This window comes from Hemicordylus capensis, chromosome 13 (assembly GCF_027244095.1).
Source record: "Hemicordylus capensis ecotype Gifberg chromosome 13, rHemCap1.1.pri, whole genome shotgun sequence".
Classification (NCBI taxonomy): domain Eukaryota; kingdom Metazoa; phylum Chordata; class Lepidosauria; order Squamata; family Cordylidae; genus Hemicordylus; species Hemicordylus capensis.
This window is the reverse complement of record NC_069669.1, coordinates 7,448,446-7,469,001: the sequence shown is the minus strand read 5'-3', so window position 1 is coordinate 7,469,001 and position 20,556 is coordinate 7,448,446. Positions and strand designations below refer to the sequence as shown.

General features: G+C 45.7%; 2 protein-coding genes across 2 annotated transcripts in view; one reads left to right on the top strand and one right to left on the bottom strand.

The window, feature by feature from the left end:
- The window catches only part of TMEM204 (transmembrane protein 204), a 57,234-nt gene extending 48,519 nt beyond the window's left edge, over positions 1–8,715 (top strand). Inside the window, exon 3 of the mRNA XM_053276153.1 lies at positions 8,196–8,715. Coding sequence (XP_053132128.1) covers positions 8,196–8,224 — 29 coding nt within the window. The 3' untranslated portion in view covers positions 8,225–8,715. The remainder of the gene's footprint in view (positions 1–8,195) is intronic.
- IFT140 (intraflagellar transport 140) overlaps positions 1–20,556 on the bottom strand; it is a 97,518-nt gene that overhangs the window by 73,907 nt on the left and 3,055 nt on the right. The window contains exons 2-10 of the mRNA XM_053276148.1: positions 17,401–17,561; positions 15,927–16,148; positions 14,366–14,487; positions 11,794–11,936; positions 8,680–8,852; positions 7,840–7,931; positions 4,696–4,802; positions 2,714–2,856; positions 904–1,107 (exon numbers count right to left, since the gene is read on the bottom strand). Of these exons, the coding sequence (XP_053132123.1) occupies positions 904–1,107; positions 2,714–2,856; positions 4,696–4,802; positions 7,840–7,931; positions 8,680–8,852; positions 11,794–11,936; positions 14,366–14,487; positions 15,927–16,148; positions 17,401–17,544 (1,350 nt within the window). The 5' untranslated portion in view covers positions 17,545–17,561. The remainder of the gene's footprint in view (positions 1–903; positions 1,108–2,713; positions 2,857–4,695; positions 4,803–7,839; positions 7,932–8,679; positions 8,853–11,793; positions 11,937–14,365; positions 14,488–15,926; positions 16,149–17,400; positions 17,562–20,556) is intronic.

Sequence of the window (20,556 nt, the reverse complement as noted above, 5' to 3'; positions counted from 1 at the left end):
CATTTGTTGGTTTTCCTAGCTGTCCATGGTATCCTCAAAAGTCTTCTCCAGCACCAAAGTTCAAAAGCGTCAATACTTTTTATATCTTGCTTCTTCAAGGTGCTAGAATTATCCTCTGCAATACTCTTCAAAACTGGAGATGAGTTTTAAAATGAGAGAGGAGGACATAGCAACCTGAGCAGGAGCTGAGATTGTCCTAGGGGCCCTCACCTGCAGAGGTTGAGCAGATGGAAGCTAAAAGAGTCTTTTCTGGGACTGTGCCCTAACAATCAAACTTGCTTCCATAGAAGATCCAGCTAACACTTTTGTTCTCATCTGTAAGGCACCAGGACAAGTCTGTCCTGCTTATTCAGACTTTTGACAGTTAATTCTGCAAGTTTTATTGTAGTGTTTGGCTTGACCACTGTGGTTGTATGCCAATTCTGGTTCACAGATTAGCTTTTTGATTTATAAATTGCCTGATATAAACATCTCCAGGCAGTTTACATAAAATAAAATAAAACAAGTAGAACAAGCGACCAATCAACCATTTCTTGTTAACAAAATGCCTGGTGCGGGGGCAGAGGGAGGTGAGCCAGAGATGGAGACGCTCTTATTCTGACAGAGAGCACATTCCAAAGTCCTGGGGTGGCTATAGAGAAGGCCAGATACTTTACTAGCTGCTGAGCCAGCTAACTGCTACATTTAGCTATTAAAATAAATAAATATATATATATATATAGTGCCACATTTTTACTCTGTCTGCTGTTCTCTTTTATGAGAATTGATGTTTGTACGGAATTGTGTTAAGTTGTAGAGTTGGTATAAAGGCATCGTACAAAATTTTAAGTACGTTTCCATTCCTCACCCCGCAAAAGCCTTCCAGGTGGAGAGCATGATGCAATCAGTTGTGATATAAGTTACCTTGCTGGCAAAAACGCCATTCACATGCATGTCAATGCGGAGGTTGTCCGTTGTTCTCGCGCTGAAGGAGGCAATGTTGAACAGGTTTGGCGACACTTGCACCACAGCCACTTGCTGGTGAAAGTGCGAAGACATGGCCTGTTCGCTGAGGATCACCACGGAGCTGGTTGTGTTGACAGCCAACAGATTCTTCTTGGAGCCCCACTAGAAACAGCATGGAGAAAGGTTTAGGGGTGGGGTGGAATCTACATATTCCATTTAGATGCGGCGTAAGAATAAAGTGTTCCCATTTCCCACACAGCAAGCTTTTTCATTTCCACCGTTCCTATATTTGATCCCATAGCAACAGTGAAATATTTGCATTCTGTTGTGCCTTCCACCCACCATACAGCCCAAATCTCTATTATTACACATCTAGCTGCATCACTTCTTCAGATGGCACCCTGCTTCTGGATGCAGCACCCCCACAATCCTTATCACCACCTTCGTGCTAGTTAAACCAATATCTTGGCATAAACCTGGTTTATTCATGCTACAGGGTTTGTTTCCTTAGCACAAGCAAGCTGACGGAATGTGGACATCTAAATATTTTTTCCTGCATTCCGTAGCACAGGGGTTCCCAACAAGGGATAACAGTTCCCCTGGGGTACTCGAAGGGCTCCTAGGGGGTACTCAGAACCCTCCTGCCTCCCCACACTGTAGCTGCACTATGTAATCCCCACCTGAGAATCGCCAGCGTCAAGCCGACAGGTCTCAGCGATGTGTCTGCTGAGGAGGGTGAAGGCCCTCCTCCTCTGCTCCCGATTGGCTGCCTACACACTGAAGCTCAGCATACCCCTCCCCTCAGCCTGACAGACTTCAGAAAAATAGCACCTAGTACTCCCATTGAAATTCATGGGGCAAGTTTACTTGTCCCATTCATTCCAGTGGGAGTATTAATGAGTAACTTTGTCTGGATATAAGCCACTGACTGGAGCAGCCTGTCTCATAAATGTAGCATTTACGTTTTTATGTATGCACGCGCACGCACACATGCACACACGCACATACAAGATCTATCTATAGGGCACGGGAGCTGAACGCTTGTGACAGAAGGGGTTAGATTTGTTTTTAAAGGCTGGGAATCCCTGTTATAGCATACTATACAAACTCTGTGGCTCCACTCAGATATAGAACAATCCATTTAAAACTTCACTTTCACAAACTCCATTACAACAAGGATGTTTCACAAAAATGAAGACACCCGCTCCTCCTACACAGCTTTGCTGCAGAAGAACTGTAAGGACATGGTAAAAAAACCCCAACGTATTCTTGGCATGTGTCTTCTCTCACACTCCCCACACACAAAAACACATACACTTGCACAAGTGCGTGCCCTTTGTTTAGTTTTAAAAAAACCAACATACATACCTACTACCTAAATATATGCCTCCAGGAGAGGGCTTGACTTTTTTTTTTGAAGATATGAGTCCTCCGATCGGAAGCCAACAGCATGTCCGTGAGTCAGGGAGGTGGGAGTGAAGAGCAAGCTGTCACCCAGCTGCCGGGGCCCAGGTATATTTGTGTCCCCCTCCCACCCCCATTCAATTATAGCTATGCCCCGGCAGTTCAGTCAGAACCGATTCTGTATCCTATTCATGGCTGGAGATCATCCCGACAAAAGGACTTCTCCCTCCTCTTTTAGTCCATTAACAGACACCTGTGTGAAAATATTCCAAAAGCAGCCAAGTTGTTTGCTTGTGAGCAAACACACCCTCTCTGGGACAGCTAAGAAGTCGACACAGAAAAAGGAATCCATTATTTGCTTTACCTTTATCTGGACAATATTCCCCTTAAGTTCTGTAGGCGCCTGCAGTTTCCATCTGTCCTTGCCTTCCAGAGAGCTCTGGCTAGAGAGTAACACTTTCCTCCACATGGCCACTCTCCCTTGGTCCGTACCAGCCGAAAGGAGACCTGCCAAATTCACCATGTACTTTAGGTTAGAAAGAGTCGCTTGTCATGAGTCTCTTGCACTTGCCAAGTGCAAAACTCTAGCTCCTATGAAGAGGTGCACCTAGGTAATTTTAGAGCCTGGTCCTAAAGGCCTTTGGAGGCCCCCCTCCCCTGCAAATTAAGTATCATCAAGCTCGGCCAGGCAACCACACCACCCGGGACAGGCTAAAGAGGATTTGGGGGGCCCCAGGGGCTGTGGAGGCCCTGGACCTCAGTCCCAAAGTCCAGGGCTAAGAGCACCTCTGCTCTCGTGGTCTGCAACTCCCCTCAAAGTTGTAATCAAATCCCTGGGTGAGCTGCAGAGCAGAGACAACTTCGCGGTGATGGGCTCGGCCCTGCCCCCAGGAGTGCCTGGGTCCCAGGGAAGTCTAACTCAAGAGAAGGATTCTGTCTGCCTGGTGGAACTTGGGAGACTCAATATGCAATTGTCCTCGACTCCTGAAGTAGGCCACAAGGATCTGCTAGTTCAGACTAGTCAGCTTCCTTATTATATCTGGTTTAATGTGTGGTGTTGTAACCTCTCTCTCTCCCCAACTCCTTTTCAAACCCAGGCCCTTGCCCCTTTGGTAAAATAAACCACTTTTTGATTTCGTAATGGCTGATCTGTGTTGATTGTATCTAAATCCTCAAACTTGCCATGGGCTAGTGTTGTAAAGAGGGGGTCGCTCTGAAGCTAATCCATCCTGACCCCGCCAGGAGGATCATTACAATCATGGTCACCTATATTGATAGATCATATCCAGGTCCCAACATTCTATCCTATTCTAGAATGGCCCACAAACAGGAAAGGGCTCGCCAACAGGAAAGGCTCAATTCTTAATGAACTGGATATTGTAGAACTGGAAACGGTGCAGAAGAGGGCAACCAAGATGATCAAGGGTCTGGAGCACCTTCCTTATGAGGCAAGCATACAGCATCTGGGTCTCTCTTAGTTTGGAAAAGAGGCGACTACAAGGAAACATTATCGAGCTGTACAGAATTATGTATGGAGTAGAGAGAGTGGAAAGGAAAGGAAAGGTTGTGCCATCGAGTTGGTGTAGACTCCTGGAGACCACAGAGCCATGTGGTTTTCTTGGTAGAATACAGGAGTGGTTTACCATTGCCTTCTCCCGCACAGTATAACATGATGCCTTTCAGCACCTTCCTATATCGCTGCTGCCCAATATAGGAGTTTCCCATATTCTGGGAAACAACACACCAGCGGGGATTCAAACCAACAGCTTCCCGCTCTCTATGCAGGTTGCTTCCCCGCTGCGCCATTAGGTGCAGAAAGAGTGGACAGAGAAATTTTTCTCCCTCTCTCACAACAATTGAAACAGGGGTCATCCCATGAAACCGAAGGTTGGGGAAGTACTTTTCACACAGCGCATAATTAATCTATGGAATTCTTTGCCATGGGATGTGGTGATGGCCACCAGCTTGGATGGCTTTAAAGAGGGCTTAGACAAATTTAGGGGGGGCAAGTCTATCAGTGGCTACTAGTCTGGTGGCTATAGGCTTCCTCCAGCCTCAGAGGCAAGATGCTTCTAAATACAAGTTGCAGGGGACCAACAGCAAGAAAGAGGGCATGCCTTTCTTGCCTGTGGGCTTCTCAGAGGCAGCTGTTGGGCCACTGTGTGAAACCGGAAGTTGGACTAGCTAGGCCTTGGGCCTGATCCAGTAGGGCATGTAATGGCTGGCAGGGTCACAAGGGACAGGAAATATGGTTATCCACTAGATCATACCATGAGCTGCTGCAGGTCCCAGAACAACAGACAATTCCAAAGACTATCTCTATGGAAGCACCAAGATCTTCCTCACCTTTCGCATTGCAGTAAGAGACGCAGTTCACACACTCCCCTGCTTGAAACCCAAACTGTGTATCTAAAGAGAGCACATAGTTCTCGCCTCGCTCCAAGTCCCAGAACCTAATAAGAAAGCAAAAGGGTTTGACAACAGATTTCCTTCTATGGCTTATCTTGGCAGCTGCCAAGGTGGAGGTAGCAAAGAACTGGAAATAGGAGAAGGGCTCCACAATATCAGGACGGCTAGGCAAAATTTGGCAAATTGCCGTATCTAGAAAAGTTACTCATCAAAGACAACTAGTTAATGATTTGGTATAAGAAGATCAGTTCACAGTAATGTGTCATTCTTTCATTTAATATACAAACAGGACATCCAATAATTGCTCCCGCCCCACATTGATCAGATAAGCCTAGGGAAGGATATTCTTTCATAACCGAGATACATGGGGAACCATTCTTTTCTTCCCTTTATTAGTATTACCTGTCAGAAAGGCATGTGCAAGCCCACTACCTCTCTTGTCAAAGACAATTTATATACTAGCTTTTGCTTATTTGGATTATTATATTGGTCTATGTTTTTGTTACTGTTTATTGATACACTAATGAGCCACTCATAAGAGTGGAAAATACATTTCTGGGCTTTTTAGCTTTCGGTAAGAAAATCAAGAAAAATGATTACTACACAGAAATTCCTTCCAATCCTAAATCGACTTAAAAATTAACAACAGATGTTACTATGGGGACAGCTCTTGCTAGCTTATAGAATTCCCTCCCCCCACTTGCCTCTGTGGTAGGACTTTCCTTCTCTTTCTCACAGCAATTCCCAAGGCCAGTGTGTGTGTGTGTGTGTGTGTGTGTGTGTGTGTGTGTGTGTGTGTGTGTGTGGCGGGGGCAGTCCTCCTCTGAGTCAGTGTTGTCCCAACCAAGTTACAACCTTGCTATCAGCTGATGGGTGGATTTACTGGCCTACTCAGTAGAGCAAACCCGCAATACCATAATATGGCCTGGGATGGGGCCATTGCTCATTGGCAGAGCCTCTACTTTGCATGCAGAAGGTCCCAGGCTCAATCTCTGGCAGCAGCTCCAGGTAGGGCTGGGAAAGACTCCTGCCTGAAACCTTGGAGAGCTGCTGCCCGTCAGTGTAGACATTACTAAACTACATGTCCCAATGGTCTGACCTGGCATACCACCAAAAACTGATGAATAAGGATCTGAAACATAGACCTAGAACCATGCACATCATTCTACTGAATCATAGAATCATCCAATGATACAACACATATAATGCACTGAAGATAATATTCTCCTCTATAAGTATTTGTATTGGACAAATATTTGGTATAATATATATATAGAGAGTATTTTGGTATAATATCTCTCTCTATATATATCTCTCTAAGGCATACCCGTGGCTAATCCCATGTATGGCAGATCTCGTGAGAGTTCACGAGCAGAAGCACCATGGTGATTGGGCAGTGGAGATTCCATATGCTGACAGTGGGCAGGGGTCTGTGAAGAGAGGGAGGAAAGAGACCCTTCAGGAGAAGGAGGCTGCTGTTGTGTGAATTAGATGAAGAAACAAGATGAACTCAGGAAGGGAGAGAGAGAATGAGAAGGAAAGAAGAATGAAAGGGACGAACGGGACGAAAGACAGAGGGGAAGAGCGAGTGAAGGAGAGAGAAAGAGAGAAAAAGAATGGAGGGAAAGAAAGAAAGAAGGAAGGGCGAGAGATGGGCCCGAGTCTGTCAGCAGCCTGAGGGGAATGGGTGGCCATGGTGGCACCCACTGGCAGCAAGGAAAGGTCCAGTCAACCACTGCTGTTGTTTGGGGCTACCGAGGCCATTGGCGGAGGCAGGCAGGCAGGCAAGGGATGGGCCCAGGCCTGTCAGCAGCCTGAGGGGAACGAGCGGCCATGGCAGTGCCGGCAGCGAGGAAAGTCCCGGTCAATTGCTGCTGCTGCTGCTGCTCCTCCTCCTGTGGGGAGGAGCAGGAGTGGGGCTCGGGTGAGGAGGTCTCTGGGGATAGGGGACTGCAGATTGGCCAACAAGCATCAGCAATGCTACAGCCGCAATCAAGAGGGGTGAGGGGGATGGAAGCAATGGGATGGAGGAGGAGCAGGAGTGCGGCCCAGGTGAGGGTGGGGAGATCTCTGAGGTGAGGGGGGCTGCGGCAGTGGGTGGGGGGAGCAATCAAGTACTAGTGCGCATATGCTTTGCTCGGGTTAAGCTAGTTACTTGTTTGGCTCCCAAACAGGTATACACCAGGTTTCTGTCATGCGGGTTGATTAGTGTGTGTATTATGAACTGCATTGCATGTTTTGAATGTTATTTCATTTGGGTATCACTTATTGTATTTCATGTTTTATATTGTCACTTTGATTAGTATAGAGTGAAATGTGCTTTTTTAGTCTTCTATTTTATTCATGATTATTATTTATAAATGATTTACTGATTGGAATCACAGTGTACATATTATATTTCATCTTATATATGCTATGTTGTATTATTGGCCGTTGGACCTGACTTGGTATAAGGCAGCTTCTGCCCAGGAGAAAACCATGCCCAGGAGTTAAGAAATGTTGGCTCTGTACATCAGCCCACATTTTTTTTACTCGTTGAGCTATGTTGGTACATTTCTTGTTGGGATTCTTCCCACTCGTCGGGCATCACTTTTCACTCGTCACAGACAAGTAGACTAGTGGATTTACTGAGCCCTGCCTAAGCCTGTCCTTGGACTAGCTACCGGAATGATGAAAGGGGTGGATGCACCCTTTAGCAATACTATCTATCTAAGTTATCTCAGTCATCCTGACATCAACCCTCAGTATTATTATTCCCATATGACAATGGGAGTGGGCACACAGAGAGACCAAGAGAACAATGGCTTTCCGAAGGCCATAGAGAGAGTTTCTGGCTGAAGCAAGGTTTGAGCTAGGGAGTTTTACATTCTTAGCCACTGCACTGCACCACCTCTTATCTATTTGTCCTCTGGCCAATGATCAAGATTGAGACATCAATGAGGTGGGGGGTGATGCGTTTCTAGTTCCCGCGCCCACTACTCCCCAGAGTCAAAGTTCTAATTAGATGTAGTGGGGGTGGGGGTGGGAGGAAGGAAGCTTACTTGTGTACCTAAGCCAAATCCCCTTTACCAGTTTGCTTACCTAAGAACTGGTTCACCTATTGCAGTAACAAGGAGACTTCGGTCAATCAAAATGATGTCGGCAGGGTGGCCTATCTGCCCACTCAGCTTCACCTGTTAAAGAGAACCGCCCAAGGAAACAACTGTAACATTTATCATGGAAAACAATTATTTATTTATTATTATTATTATTAATTTGATTTCTATACCGCCCTTCCAAAAATGGCTCGGGGCGGTTTACACAGAGAAATAAATAAATAAATAAAGATGCAATGCAATGATACCCCAGCTGGTGAATATGTTTTAAGTCCTGAATGCTGTTTTGCTTATAATGGAATGCTTTTAGTACAATTCTAATCATATTCTTTTTCATTACAGCCCTTACAGGATGTAATTTGTTATTCTGATTTATAAGCAGGGGACTAAGGTTGAAAATAGTCACATGACTCCCATGGTGCATGGAGACGGAGACACAGACACAGACACACCACTTCCACACTAGGTGTTTGCATGGACTGCTTGGCACAGTTCGGCCCCAATTCAGACCGAACCAAGCCAAAGCCTGGGCCGATCGGTTCGACAAACCAGCTTGAAGCAGTTCACGAGAGAACAGCTCAAACTGGCCCGGTTCGCAAGCAACCCAATTCTGCGCATCCTGACTCCACACAAGCAGGAGATTCCTCATTCACTTCAGTATCAGGATAGCTCTATACTTGCAGGAGGCTACAGTCCTAACGTCTGCTCTAACAAGAAAGTGAACAATCCCTGAACTGAAGGTTTGCAAAAAAAGGGGCACACTTGTAAAGAAAGGCTGGGAGCCCATTTCAAGTGGGACATCCATCACAGCAATTACATTGCCTACCTTCATGATCTCCTCTACTTCTGCCTCAAGGGATATTTTGTAAAGTGATAAGAGGAGAGTCTCTGTGAGGACGATCAGAACATCCTTCTCCATAAACAGCAACTTCTGGACTGAACTCTCGGCTGTCAACGCATGGTTCGTTTTCCCTCTCTCATTCACGTAATGCACAGTTCCTGAAACAGAGCCAAGCCTGTTGCATACTCATCTACTGTGAACTTATTACAAACCAAAGCAAACAAGCACAGCATGGAAAGAAACACCATTCACATAAATAAAAGTTTTATTTATTTATGTAAGCCGCTTTAAGTACTTTTATTGAAAAAGCAGCATACTACATCATCCTTTATTACACAGTCACAGACCAGCATAAAAATATATGTTAGAGAATATGAGTAAATAAAAGTGGAAATGGAAGGTAGTTACATATGTGATGATGCATATTAACATTAAAAGAACTAATAGTTCTTAGAATTTATGAGGGTGATAATGTGAATGCTAAAAGAGCTAAAAGTACTAAAATACTAAAAATGTAAATGCATATAATAATACTACTATTACTAAGTTTAAAAGTCATAAAGATGCATAAAAGACATTAAAAGGGGACATAAAATAGTAGAGTTATAAAAACATAATATAATAGAGCTAAAAGTGTCAGAGTAAAAATTATATTGAACATTAAGACCAATAAAAGGAGTAAAAGGGGAGGCGTGAGCAATTACAGAATCAAATCAGGGCTAAAAAGGCTCCGAGCCCGTCAACCACCAGCGGATGTCGATCGCAGCCGCTCAGTATCTGGCAATGCTATAAGTTATGGTAGGCTTAAGGTCAGAGAATAGCAGGGAACTGTAGAACTGTCTCGGATGTCCCAGGAACTTGCTTAAGAGTGGAAGAATGAGAGAGGCATCATGACTGTAATACAAAGTGCTGGGTATCGTTATGCAAGACCACCCACGGCTTCAAGACCCTGTACAGTATCTAAGGGGAAGAAGGCTCCCTCGGACTTTTAATTGCCCTGAAGACAAAGTCTTTGCTACAGAGTTGTGCAAAGCAAAAGAGCTCTGCTAATATGAGAGGGCCAAGTGGAGTCAGGGTTTGAAGTGAGACTTGGAAAGAATATGTGCCCAACAAAGGCAAAGGGGAGCAAAGAAGTGGGGGGGGGGGGTTGGTTTGCAGAGGGCCACAGGACAGTACTAAGGGAAACTGGTATTATTCACGGTCGGTCTTGAAGTGGCAATGGGAGAGAAGGTTTCCCACCACTCCCACCCAATATTCAAAAGGCAGCAACTCCATCACTCTTGCTAAGATCCAGTTTGGCTCCCAAAAGCCATGAGAAAGAGAGAGAAAACCATGAGCCGGCTGGGGTGGTCAAGACCATCTGGGGAGGACAAATGCTCTTTGTGATTCTGGACAAGGTCTACAACCCTAGGGATGGAAAACAGGCGATAGTATTCTTGCAAGATTTTCAGACTTCAGTGTCTTATCACGCTTTTATTGTCCTGTCCATCAAGCCAGCAGTGGTAAAATTTGCAAGCATGCTTTGAAAGTTTTTAAACACTCAATAACGACTATAACAGTTTATCAGTGTTATCAGAGGAATAGAAATGAAAATGGCAGGAATGTCCTCCAAAGATTACTCCATGGAGAGAGTATAATTTGTTCATTGTTAACCTAACCCTCAACCAAAGACCTTCCTGTGTGCAAAAATGACTTCGGTTTCAACCTAGTCGTTTGGAAGCAGGGATAAAGAAGAGGTGATAATAACACAGAGAAAGTTGTAAATGAAAGAATGCTATAATCTCTTTTTCATCTTGTGCAGGGAGGGGGAAACATTGCCAAAAGCCACTAATGCATTCATCCCCCAAGATGGTAAAGGTAATGGTAAAGTGTGCCGTCAAGTGAGTCGATTTCGACTCCTGGCGCCCACAGAGCCCGGTGGTTTTCTTTTGGTAGGATACAGGAGGGGTTTACCATTGCCTCCTCCCGTGGAGTGTGAGATGATGTCTTTCAGCATCTTCCTATATCACTGCTGCCCAATAAAGTACCACGGGGATTCGAACTGGCAACCTTCTACACCAAGATGGCTTCCCAAGACGGTACCGGAAGCCAAAATTTGTGCGCCTGGCTCAGAAACACAGCGAAATGCACTTATATGATTTGAAAATAAACCTCCACAGATTACCACTAGGTGGGGCTATGCATCTCTGAAATAACTCTCAAAAAGAACACGGTGCTATGCTTTTTGGCAAAACCAATCTTTTCATGACCACAAGTGTATGATATATTTTAAAGAAATTCAAGTTTTTCTTGTTTCCTTCACTGCCCCCTTAGAAAGGAAAGGAACAACACACATGATGCGAGTACCAGGGAGAGAACAACATTTTTAAATGGGACACATCTTTTTAATAAAAAGAAGTTACCTTACAAATGAAGTGCCCAACACTTTATTGAACAAGCCTTTACAAAAATTTTAATTCAATGCTCCTACACTGCTGCTGGGAAAAGGGCCTTTATGAACTGGGGAATGAAGCTTTACCGCATTTGCTCCCCCCCCCCCCCGCCTTTTAAGAAAATGTGGTTCAGTTAAACTGAATAAAACTATTCAATCCAGAAATACAGTCACAAAATTGGTTCCCACAAAATGGTCTTTACCGACCTGGAAAAAGCAGTATTAAGGGGGATAAGGTAGCCATAAGTGTTTAAGTAATTTGTGAGTTTTAGTCAAACTACAGGATTCCCATCAATGAAGCCTGCCCTGCTCCCGTTTTTATTAATAAGTATGGGCTAGTTTTCAACAAAAACGCTCTGACAGCATAGCGAAAGTATACGCTACGATATTAACTCCATGTTACTGTGCAGCTAATGCCTTTTTCAACACGTCAGCCTCCAGAAGTGCAAAGATAAACCCCAAATTCAAATTCACCCTGGAAAGCACTTTTTCAACTAGGGGTGGGTAATGAAGATCTGCTAATACATTTGAACAACGAAAGATGGGAGAAAAGAACAGGGTGACAGAGAAAAGGAGTGTGAAGACTCGTTTCCAACCATCTACCTTCTCCCAACATAAAGACTGAGAGACGCCCAGGGGGCAGCAGGCAACAGAGGTGCTGCTCTTACCATCTGTCACACTGACAAAGAAAGAGAGTCCTTCCTGGGGTCCCATCTTCAGAGGCACTCCCATCCCAGATTTCCTCCAGTTAAACATGTCCAGGGCCTTCTCATCACCACTCACGGCAGCTTTTGCAAGCTGGATCAAGTCTCTACAGGCAACGAGAAGGCATGTTAGTTTTGGCTCCTTTCTCTGCATAGCTTTCTTTAGAGAAGAAAATGGAGGGGGGCTTCCCACCAGCAGAAGCTTAGAGAGGCAAGAAAGACACTTTTCAATCCAGGCTCAGGCACAGGTAACAGGAAACCCCAAACTTATTGCAAACAAATGACCACCACACACACACACACACACACACCAGACATCAGCCATGGGCTAAGAGAAGAACTGAATGTGTTTTGTGGCAAAGGTGAATACCCAGTGCAATTTAATTTGAAACACCACCATATTGTTTATTATTCTGCCCAGAAACTGCACAATTGGCAGTAGTCTGAAAGCTAAGCAGCATGCTCCCTAGTACCGAGGCCTAGGAACATATGAAGCTGTCTTATACCGAGTCAGGTCCATCTAGCTCAGTATTGTCTACTCTGACTGGCAGCAGCTCTCCAGGGTTTCAGGCAGGAGTCTGTCCCCACCCTACCAGGAGATGCTGCCAGGGACTGAACCCTGGAACCTTCTGCATGCAAGCAGATGCTCTAACACTAAGCTACGGCCCCATCCCCTAAGCGGAAGATCTTACAACCGACAGTGCTCACAAGGAGCCACCCTTCCAAATACAAACCAGGGCAGACCCTACTTGGCAAAGGAGGCCATTCATACATACTACCACAAGACAAGCTCTCCTATGGCCTTTGTAGCAGGATGGGAGCGGAGAGATTTTACCACCAAGTCTACAGTCTCATTCCCCCTGGACTTCCAGGAGGATGTCCAAGGCCTCCACATCCCCGGGGGCCCCCCAAATCCTCTTTAGTCTGTCCCGGGTGGTATGGTCACCACACTGCCGGCCTGCGCTGCGCTGGGTGGGGGTGGCTGAGTGTGATTGTGAGTCGTGCTGGGCGGCCGGGCCGAGCGTGACCTCTGCTATAGAGACGGAGTGGGGAAAGAAAGATGAGGGAATGGGAATATGTTACATTGCGAGTTGAAATGTTTCTGCTCATGCATATTTGCAGAAATAGACCCGTTTTATAGTCTTACATTCTTGAGTTCAGTTGCTGCTTGTGCCCTCAAGAACCCATGTGTTAAAAATATACTGCATGGGTCATGGTGTATGGATGTGTGCAAGGGGATGATGCTTAACTTGCAGGGGGGAATGGGCGGTCGGCTCCAAAGGTTTTAAAGGTCCAGCCTGCAGAATTACCTAGGTGCACCTCTGCTCATTCCCAACTCCCAGCAGAAGCCCTGCCACCATCACCTGAACTACCATTGCTGTCTGCTAGGGACTTTTTCCAGAGCTTCATCCCCTGGGGCCTGGATAATTTTAGTACAAACAGAGACTAAAAGGGAGACACTTTAAAGGCATTAGGTTTGGGGGTCAACACCTGAGGGGATAAAATAAAAGACAAGAACGCCATTCCTTTGGCATGTGCTCTTGGGTGGAGAGATCAGTTTCCCCCCAGGTGAAGGCAAGGGCAGCTTAAACACTGGCGAGAGCATCTATCACTCTCACGGTGTTGACGGCCTCGGTTCGTCTTCTCCCTCCTCTCTGCTTTTGTTGTTGGTATATCTGCGGCTGGTGGAATAATCTGGAGAGAATGCTAGGGGCATAGCAAGGGGTATAGCAAGGTTGGAGGGGGCCCAGAGACAAGATTTTAAAATGGGGCCCCCACCCCCCACTGAAGCTCAGCTCATGAAGTAAAGAAATCTTAAATGAGGCTGAATAGTGGTAACAAAAAGCATACACACACACACACACACACACACACACACACACCTATGTGCCACAATAGAACATCATCCTAAACTAATTTTTTAAAGGTTTTGTAAATTGTGGACGATGCAAGTCATGTAATGGTCCTAGAGAAAGACCTGCTGTTCTGGTAGCTCCAGGTCTTAACACCCACATCAATTTCGGAGGATGAATACAACTGAAGGAAGCCTGGGTGGGTGTGCGGCTGGGGGAGTCAGTCATGTGACTTGCTTCGGGGGGGGCCCAAGGCAGTGGGCCCCCAGACAACCATCTCCCCTTGCCCTATTATAGTTACGCCCTTGGGCCAAGGTCAACTTGGATCGCATGTTAGTGTGTGGGATCAAATCAGAGGGTGTCGATAATAAACGCTAGGTTGGCCCATGATAAAAACTGCAATCCAGGATCTGATCATGGATGAGGCAAGGCAGAGGGCCAGCAGTGGACAAACAGATAATTTTAAGGCATTAAAAGGGAGCAGACAATACAGTAGGAGGAAGGCAAAGGAGGGTCCTGAAGCCCTATGGTTAAAAGGGAAGGGCAATGGAGTGAACATTAAGGATTATAAGAACCCTCAGAGTGAGATACAATTTGATCTAGATACTATTGACTGAACACTATTATTCTTTAAAATACAGAAATTCTGCCTGCCAGCGTTCCAACCAAAATACTCGACTTACTCGCCAGGAGGAGGTGGCCGAAAAATGCAGTGACTGAGATGCTTTCCGTACTCATGTTTAAGCAGAGGGGGGCCTTGAACTCGCCCCCGCTGGTCCATCCTCCATAACACAAGGACACCAAGCTATAAATAATACAAGAGAGATTGGCCTGTAGTTTGCATAACATTTTGTGATTGGTCTTTGACTGCGATGCTTAGGGTTTTAACTGTGCCTTTGACACAGTATATGTGGTATCCCTTTTCTTAATCTGTTGTGAACTGGCCAGAGTCTCTTGGTATGGAAAAGCAGGTCATATATTCTGAGAAATAAAGAAGCAAACATACAAAGAAGCGGTACAAAGCGCTGGTTCTCATCAGCAACCTCCGCCGCCCTTCATGCTGTACTGCTTTCTAGCCGTGTTGCCATGTGCCAAGGCCGTTGCAGGCATGTGAGCGAGGAGTATGGGCTAGAGTCAACGTGCATCAGTGTTCCGCATCCAGAAATGAAGCACGAAGAGCCATTCTTGGGATGGTGTGTCAAAACCTGATCCAGCCCATGCTCACATATGACAAGCTTAGCTTCTGACAGCCACAGCTGAAAAGTCAACGGAGGCTGACAAGAGAAGGTAGCTGCTCTATACTTGGATCAAGGGGCCTAGGAGTAAAACTAGTCTCTACATGTACAAATTACAAAAGCCACCTTAAGTGGCGCAGCGGGGAAATGCTCGACTAGCAAGCAGAAGGTTGCCGGTTTGGATCCCCGCTGCTACTATATCGGGCAGCAGTGATCTAGGAAGATGCTGAAAGGCATCATCTCATACTGCTTGGGAGGAGGCAATGGTCAACCCCGCCTGTATTCTACCAAAAGAACATTACAGGGTTCTGTGGGCGCCAGGAGTCGACACCGACTCAACGGCACACTTTACCTTTACTTTACGAATTACCAAGAATTTGACTGTTAATTAGGAACTTGGGAAGCTGCCATATACTAAATCAGACCCTTGGTCCATCCAGCTCAGCATTGTCTATGCTGACTGGCAGCGGTTCTCCAAGATTTCAGGCCTGAGTCTCTCCCAGTCCTACCTGGAGATGACAAGGATTCAGCCTGGGACCTTCTGCAAGAAAATGCTCTACCAATGAGCTACAGCCCCTCCCCTAAGAGTGGACAGTGCTCCCATGTAGTCACCCATCCAAATACAAACCAGGGCAGACCCTGCTTGGCAAAGGGGACAAGTCATGCTCGCTACCACAAGACCAGCTCTCCTCCCCAGCAGCCAAAGCCAAGGAATGAAAAACCTCTACACAGTCCACACCCTCAGATGACAAAACGGTTAGTCAAAAAACCCAACTGTGGATAATATCAACTCCTAGGGACTCCTGAGCTTTATTCCAGATCGTGTCCTCTTGCTTCTCCACAGCTCTTTTTTTGGTATGCTGGTGCTTTAGGAGACCTTCCCCAGTTCTTGCCACAACCTCCACCCCACACACAATCCAAGAATGCAAAGAGTGCCTTTAAGTGTATACATTATACAGACACACATTCCGAATATTCTACAGAGCACCATTGGGCTTTTGTCACTTACTTTGTCCCCAGAAACCAGACGGGTGCCATTGGTACTCCAATTCAGGACTGTAATGTCGGCATTGTGGTTGGAGGGAACGGCATGATGCTCCTTGTCTTGCTTGTTCACCACCACCACGTCCCCCATCTCGCAGCCCACGGCCAATATCAGCTTGGACGGGTGCCAATTGAGGCATGTGGCCCGGAAATTCCTTTCCAGATGTGCCTCAGACACATGTTCTCCCTGCAAAGAGAATGACACGGCTTTCTTTACATGCCTCCTTCTAAGCCAGGGGTGCAAAACTTCAGCCCTTCCCATCATCATTAGCCACAATGGCCAGTAGTCAAGTGTGATGGAAGCTGTAGTTCGCCAACAGCTGGAGGGCCAGAGTTGTGCAGCCCTGTTCTAAGCCTTCTGGAAATTTGGGGGGTTTCTGTCCACCAAATAAGGCACTGTTCTACCTCTGGGAACAGAGGTAGATCCCGCCATGCGGGATAAGAGAGGACTCTATCCTTGGGATTCTCAACATTGGGTCCCCAGATATTATTGGATTTCAACTCCCATAATCCCCAACCAAAGGCCACTGGGGCTGGAGATCATGGGAGCTGAAGTCCAATAACATCTGGGGACCCAACATTGAGAATCCCTGCTCTATACTGTTATATCCAGGGCTGCAGAAATCCACTAGTCTACTAATATGATGAGTGAAAAAAGTCTGATGAGCTATTAAGAGGGGTTTGGATAACTTCATGGAGGAGAGGTCTATCAACGGCTACTAGTCAGAGGGCCACCTCCAGCTTCAAAGGCAGGATGCCTCTGAGTACCAGTTTCATGGGAGTAACAGCAGGAGAGAGGGCATGACCTCAACTCCTGCTGTAGGCTTCCCAGGAATATCTGGTGGGCCACTGTGTGAAACAGGATGCTGGACTAGATGGGCCTTGGGCCCAATCCAGCAGGGCTGTTCTTATGTTCTATGTACCAACATAGTTTGACGAGTAAAATAATTTTGTCTGGCTGATGAGCCAACATTTCTTCATCCCTGTCTATATCTATAGACAGAAGTATTCTACTGATATCCTTGTTACTCACTGTAACAGAAAATTACATAATTAAAAATGTCTCGCAGGGGGAAGAGTGTTGAAAAAAACCTGTCACTTTGCTCTTCTCAACTCAGTGCACAAATAGTAGGTTTTGCTTAGCATGAGTTATTATTTAAAACATTTATATACTGTGTTTCAACAAAAGTTCTCAAAGTTGTAAACCCAGCAAAAAATATGAGAAAATGGTTTTCTGTTTCTTAACTGTATGTAAACTGCCTAGAAGGTGGTATACAAATACAGAGACTGCAACAAATTTGAAGGCTTTATACATGTCTGTGTATTATATACTGAAAGCAGAGCCAAGTGAAAATGAACTACTATTGAATTATAGATAGAGCAGCACTTAAAAGCCAAGGCAAAAATAAAATCAAGAGAGGTAGATTCATTATGCTCACCTGTTCCAGAAAAATATCCACACTGCCACCAGAGTCGGAATGAGAGGCAACAGCCAAAAATGGTTGAAGATGGTGCCAGGCTATGTGGGAATGGGGCCCACGGGACTCGAGAGCTTCTATTTGATGATCAATATACACAGCCATAGCGAGCACCCAAGTATCTGTAACATAAACAAGTACTCCGCAATCAAGTAGTTGTGAAATAAGACCTGAGCATCAACAGGTAGAGAAGGTGATATACATGTTGAAATAAAGATCAAATCCACTTGCCAGTTTGCCAGTGGCAAGTAGCCCCAGCCCTCTGCCGAGCAGGACACCCAGCACCTCACTGATTCCCTCCCCAGAGGTCTCATTCCCACTACCATTTTCCCACAGGCAAGAAACAGCAGGAATCCTTTCTGAGCAGTAGAGGGGGGCTCCCACTGTTTCTTACCATCTCCACATCTCAGTGCCACCAACAGAAGACCCCCTTCTCTCCTAAGCCTTCGCCCTGCGTGCCAGAAAAGGATCAGAGGGAAGAGGTGACCACAAATAAGGGCTGGCTAGGCACAGTGGGGATATGACTTGCCTAGCAAGCCAGAGGTTGCCAGTTCGAATCCCCGTTGGTATGTTTCCCAGACTATGGGAAACACCTATATCGGGCAGCAGCGATCTAGGAAGATGCTGAAAGGCATCAGCTCATATACTGTGTGGGAGGAGACAATGGTCAACCCCTCCTGGATTCTACCAAAAGACAACCACAGGGCTCTGTGGATGCCAGGAGTCAACACTGACTCGACGGCACACTTTACCTTCAGCAAGCTAAGCCTAAATTTGCGGATCCCTGCTAAAATGAAATGCCTTTACTATAAAAGTACAGTGCAAACACCGGGAGTTTACATTTACTTTTCCAAGGGCTGTTCTATTCATTGCAGCAATGAAAGAAGAGGGGAGATAGTGGCAGAATGCAACCAAAGCTGCATCAGCTGCTCTATTTCTACCAGCAAACTCGGAAAGGCCTCATCCCAGTTGGGGTCTGGGAGGGCTGAAGACTGGTGCACAAGAGAGGGGAACTTCTGATCCCTGTTCCATAAGAGCGGCGCTGCATTCAAGACCACATCCAACACCGTTGCGAAGTGCACCCTCGGAGCAAGTACGGGAGCAAGCACCACATGAAGCAGAGGAGGAGGAGGAGTTATTGCATTATTTAGAAACCAGCAATGCTGTGGGGAGGGTATAAATATTTTAGATAGATAGATAGATAGATAGATAGATAGATAGATAGATAGATAGATAGATAAGAAGCCTGCTTGGCCCATTTTTCTGAAGCAGAGGCATAATTAAGGGGTGGCCCATGGGGCACGGGCCCCCAATGAATTGCTCAGAGCCCCACATCTCATCAGCCACCTCCCTTCCCCACAGCCTCTTCTAGAGAGAAAGGGCAGCCATAGAGGCACCTGCACAGCGCCAGGGGGAGAGAGAGCTCCTGGCTTCACCTAGCTCTCTGCGGCTTCCACTTTCATGGCTGCTGTATCAGGAGAGACCTTCATAAAACATGCGGAATGATGCTTGGAGGGGGATATGATTGAGTTTAATTATCAAAAGTGGGGCTGCAGGCCTGGGGTTTAAGGACTTAGCAATGCCCCTCTTCTGAACTGGAACGGATTGCGGGGGGGGAAAGAACCTAGCAGAGGTCAACTGAACTTGTGAGAATCTTCAAGGAAGGGCAGAGGAGCTGTGTCAAGGGTTATTCCGGACCAATTTTGAATTACTTGAAGGCTTGTGGCACAAAATAGATCACTGACAGTGTTGGAGGAGGGGCATTTTCACCCTTCCCAATTTGAACTCATGCATACACTGCAGAGCTGCCATTTGTCTCACTGGGGGAAACTGACCTATATGTTTTCCCCGGCAGGGTAGGGTTCTCCAGACAGGAATCTCTCTCAGCCCTATCTTGGAGATGCCAGGGAGGAAAAATGGGACCTTCTGCATGCAATTTGCTCTTTCTCCACTGAGTTAGAAACCCCAATATCTTACAGAGCTCACATTAGTCTCCCATTCAAATGCAAATCAGGGCAGACCCTGCTTAGCAAAGGAGACAATTCATGCGTGCTACCACAAGACCAGCTCTCCTCCTAATTAGCAATGGGGAACAATTTAAAATGAAATACATGGGGGCAAAGCTTTGTTTGTTTGTTTAAACCCTGCATTTCCCCCCCCCCCCCGAAAAGAAAATATGGGTGGTCTCAATCATGGATCTCCCATTTTTTAATCTGTGAAACAAACTGAAAAATCGCAACTCAGCTAAATAAGCCAAAAGATATATTGGTAAAGCTTCTAAGTTTCCAGATGAGGCAGCTAGTATGGAACATAATACGACAAGGGAAAAGAGGGGTTATAATTGGGTTGTTAAGAACAATAGACTTCCCAGATTTAGCTCTAAGAACTGTGACAAGAAGATCTATGACTCATGACTAAGAAAGATAGAAAAGAGAAACAACATATAGATGGGGATTTCCAGCAAAGCTATCTATGTCAGATAAGCCATGCGGGGTGGGCGGTTCTTCAAGGAAGCTTAAAACCCACCTGTGACCATTCTTCCCTTGAAAAAGGCATATGAGACACCCAATTTTCTTTGAGTGCGGCACTTTTACCCTTAACAGAGAAACAGTGGTGGAGACCCAAAAGAATTGTTCTGCAAAGAACTGCAGAACTCCAGAGCTCCTGCAAAGAATTGTTCACTTTATATCTTTGAATAGCTGACCCTTGACGAGAGGCCAATCAACTAGTTTGTTTCACGAAATCTTCTTAATGAGCATGTAATTATTTCTCTTACCAACAATACCCATGCAGCAGTAACTTCCTCAAAGTATGTAAGTTGACAAAAGGAAATCCATACATGACAGTCTCTCATCTCGCAAACTTGGTTATGTAGCAATTACTTCCCTGCAGCTTGCTGAATATTAATAGAAATGTCCTTATGCTCCCATTGATTTGTTTCAGGAAACTCCATTGCATAATTTAAAAATTCAATTTTTTTTTAACGGTTTAACAAAAATGTGTATTCCAAATCCAAAACACTGTCCCCATTTTTTAAAACTACTGAAACCAGTCCCTTTCTGTAGGTTCCTTCCCCCTCCCCATGGAATTCATACCCTTTGAAGGATATAATTATCC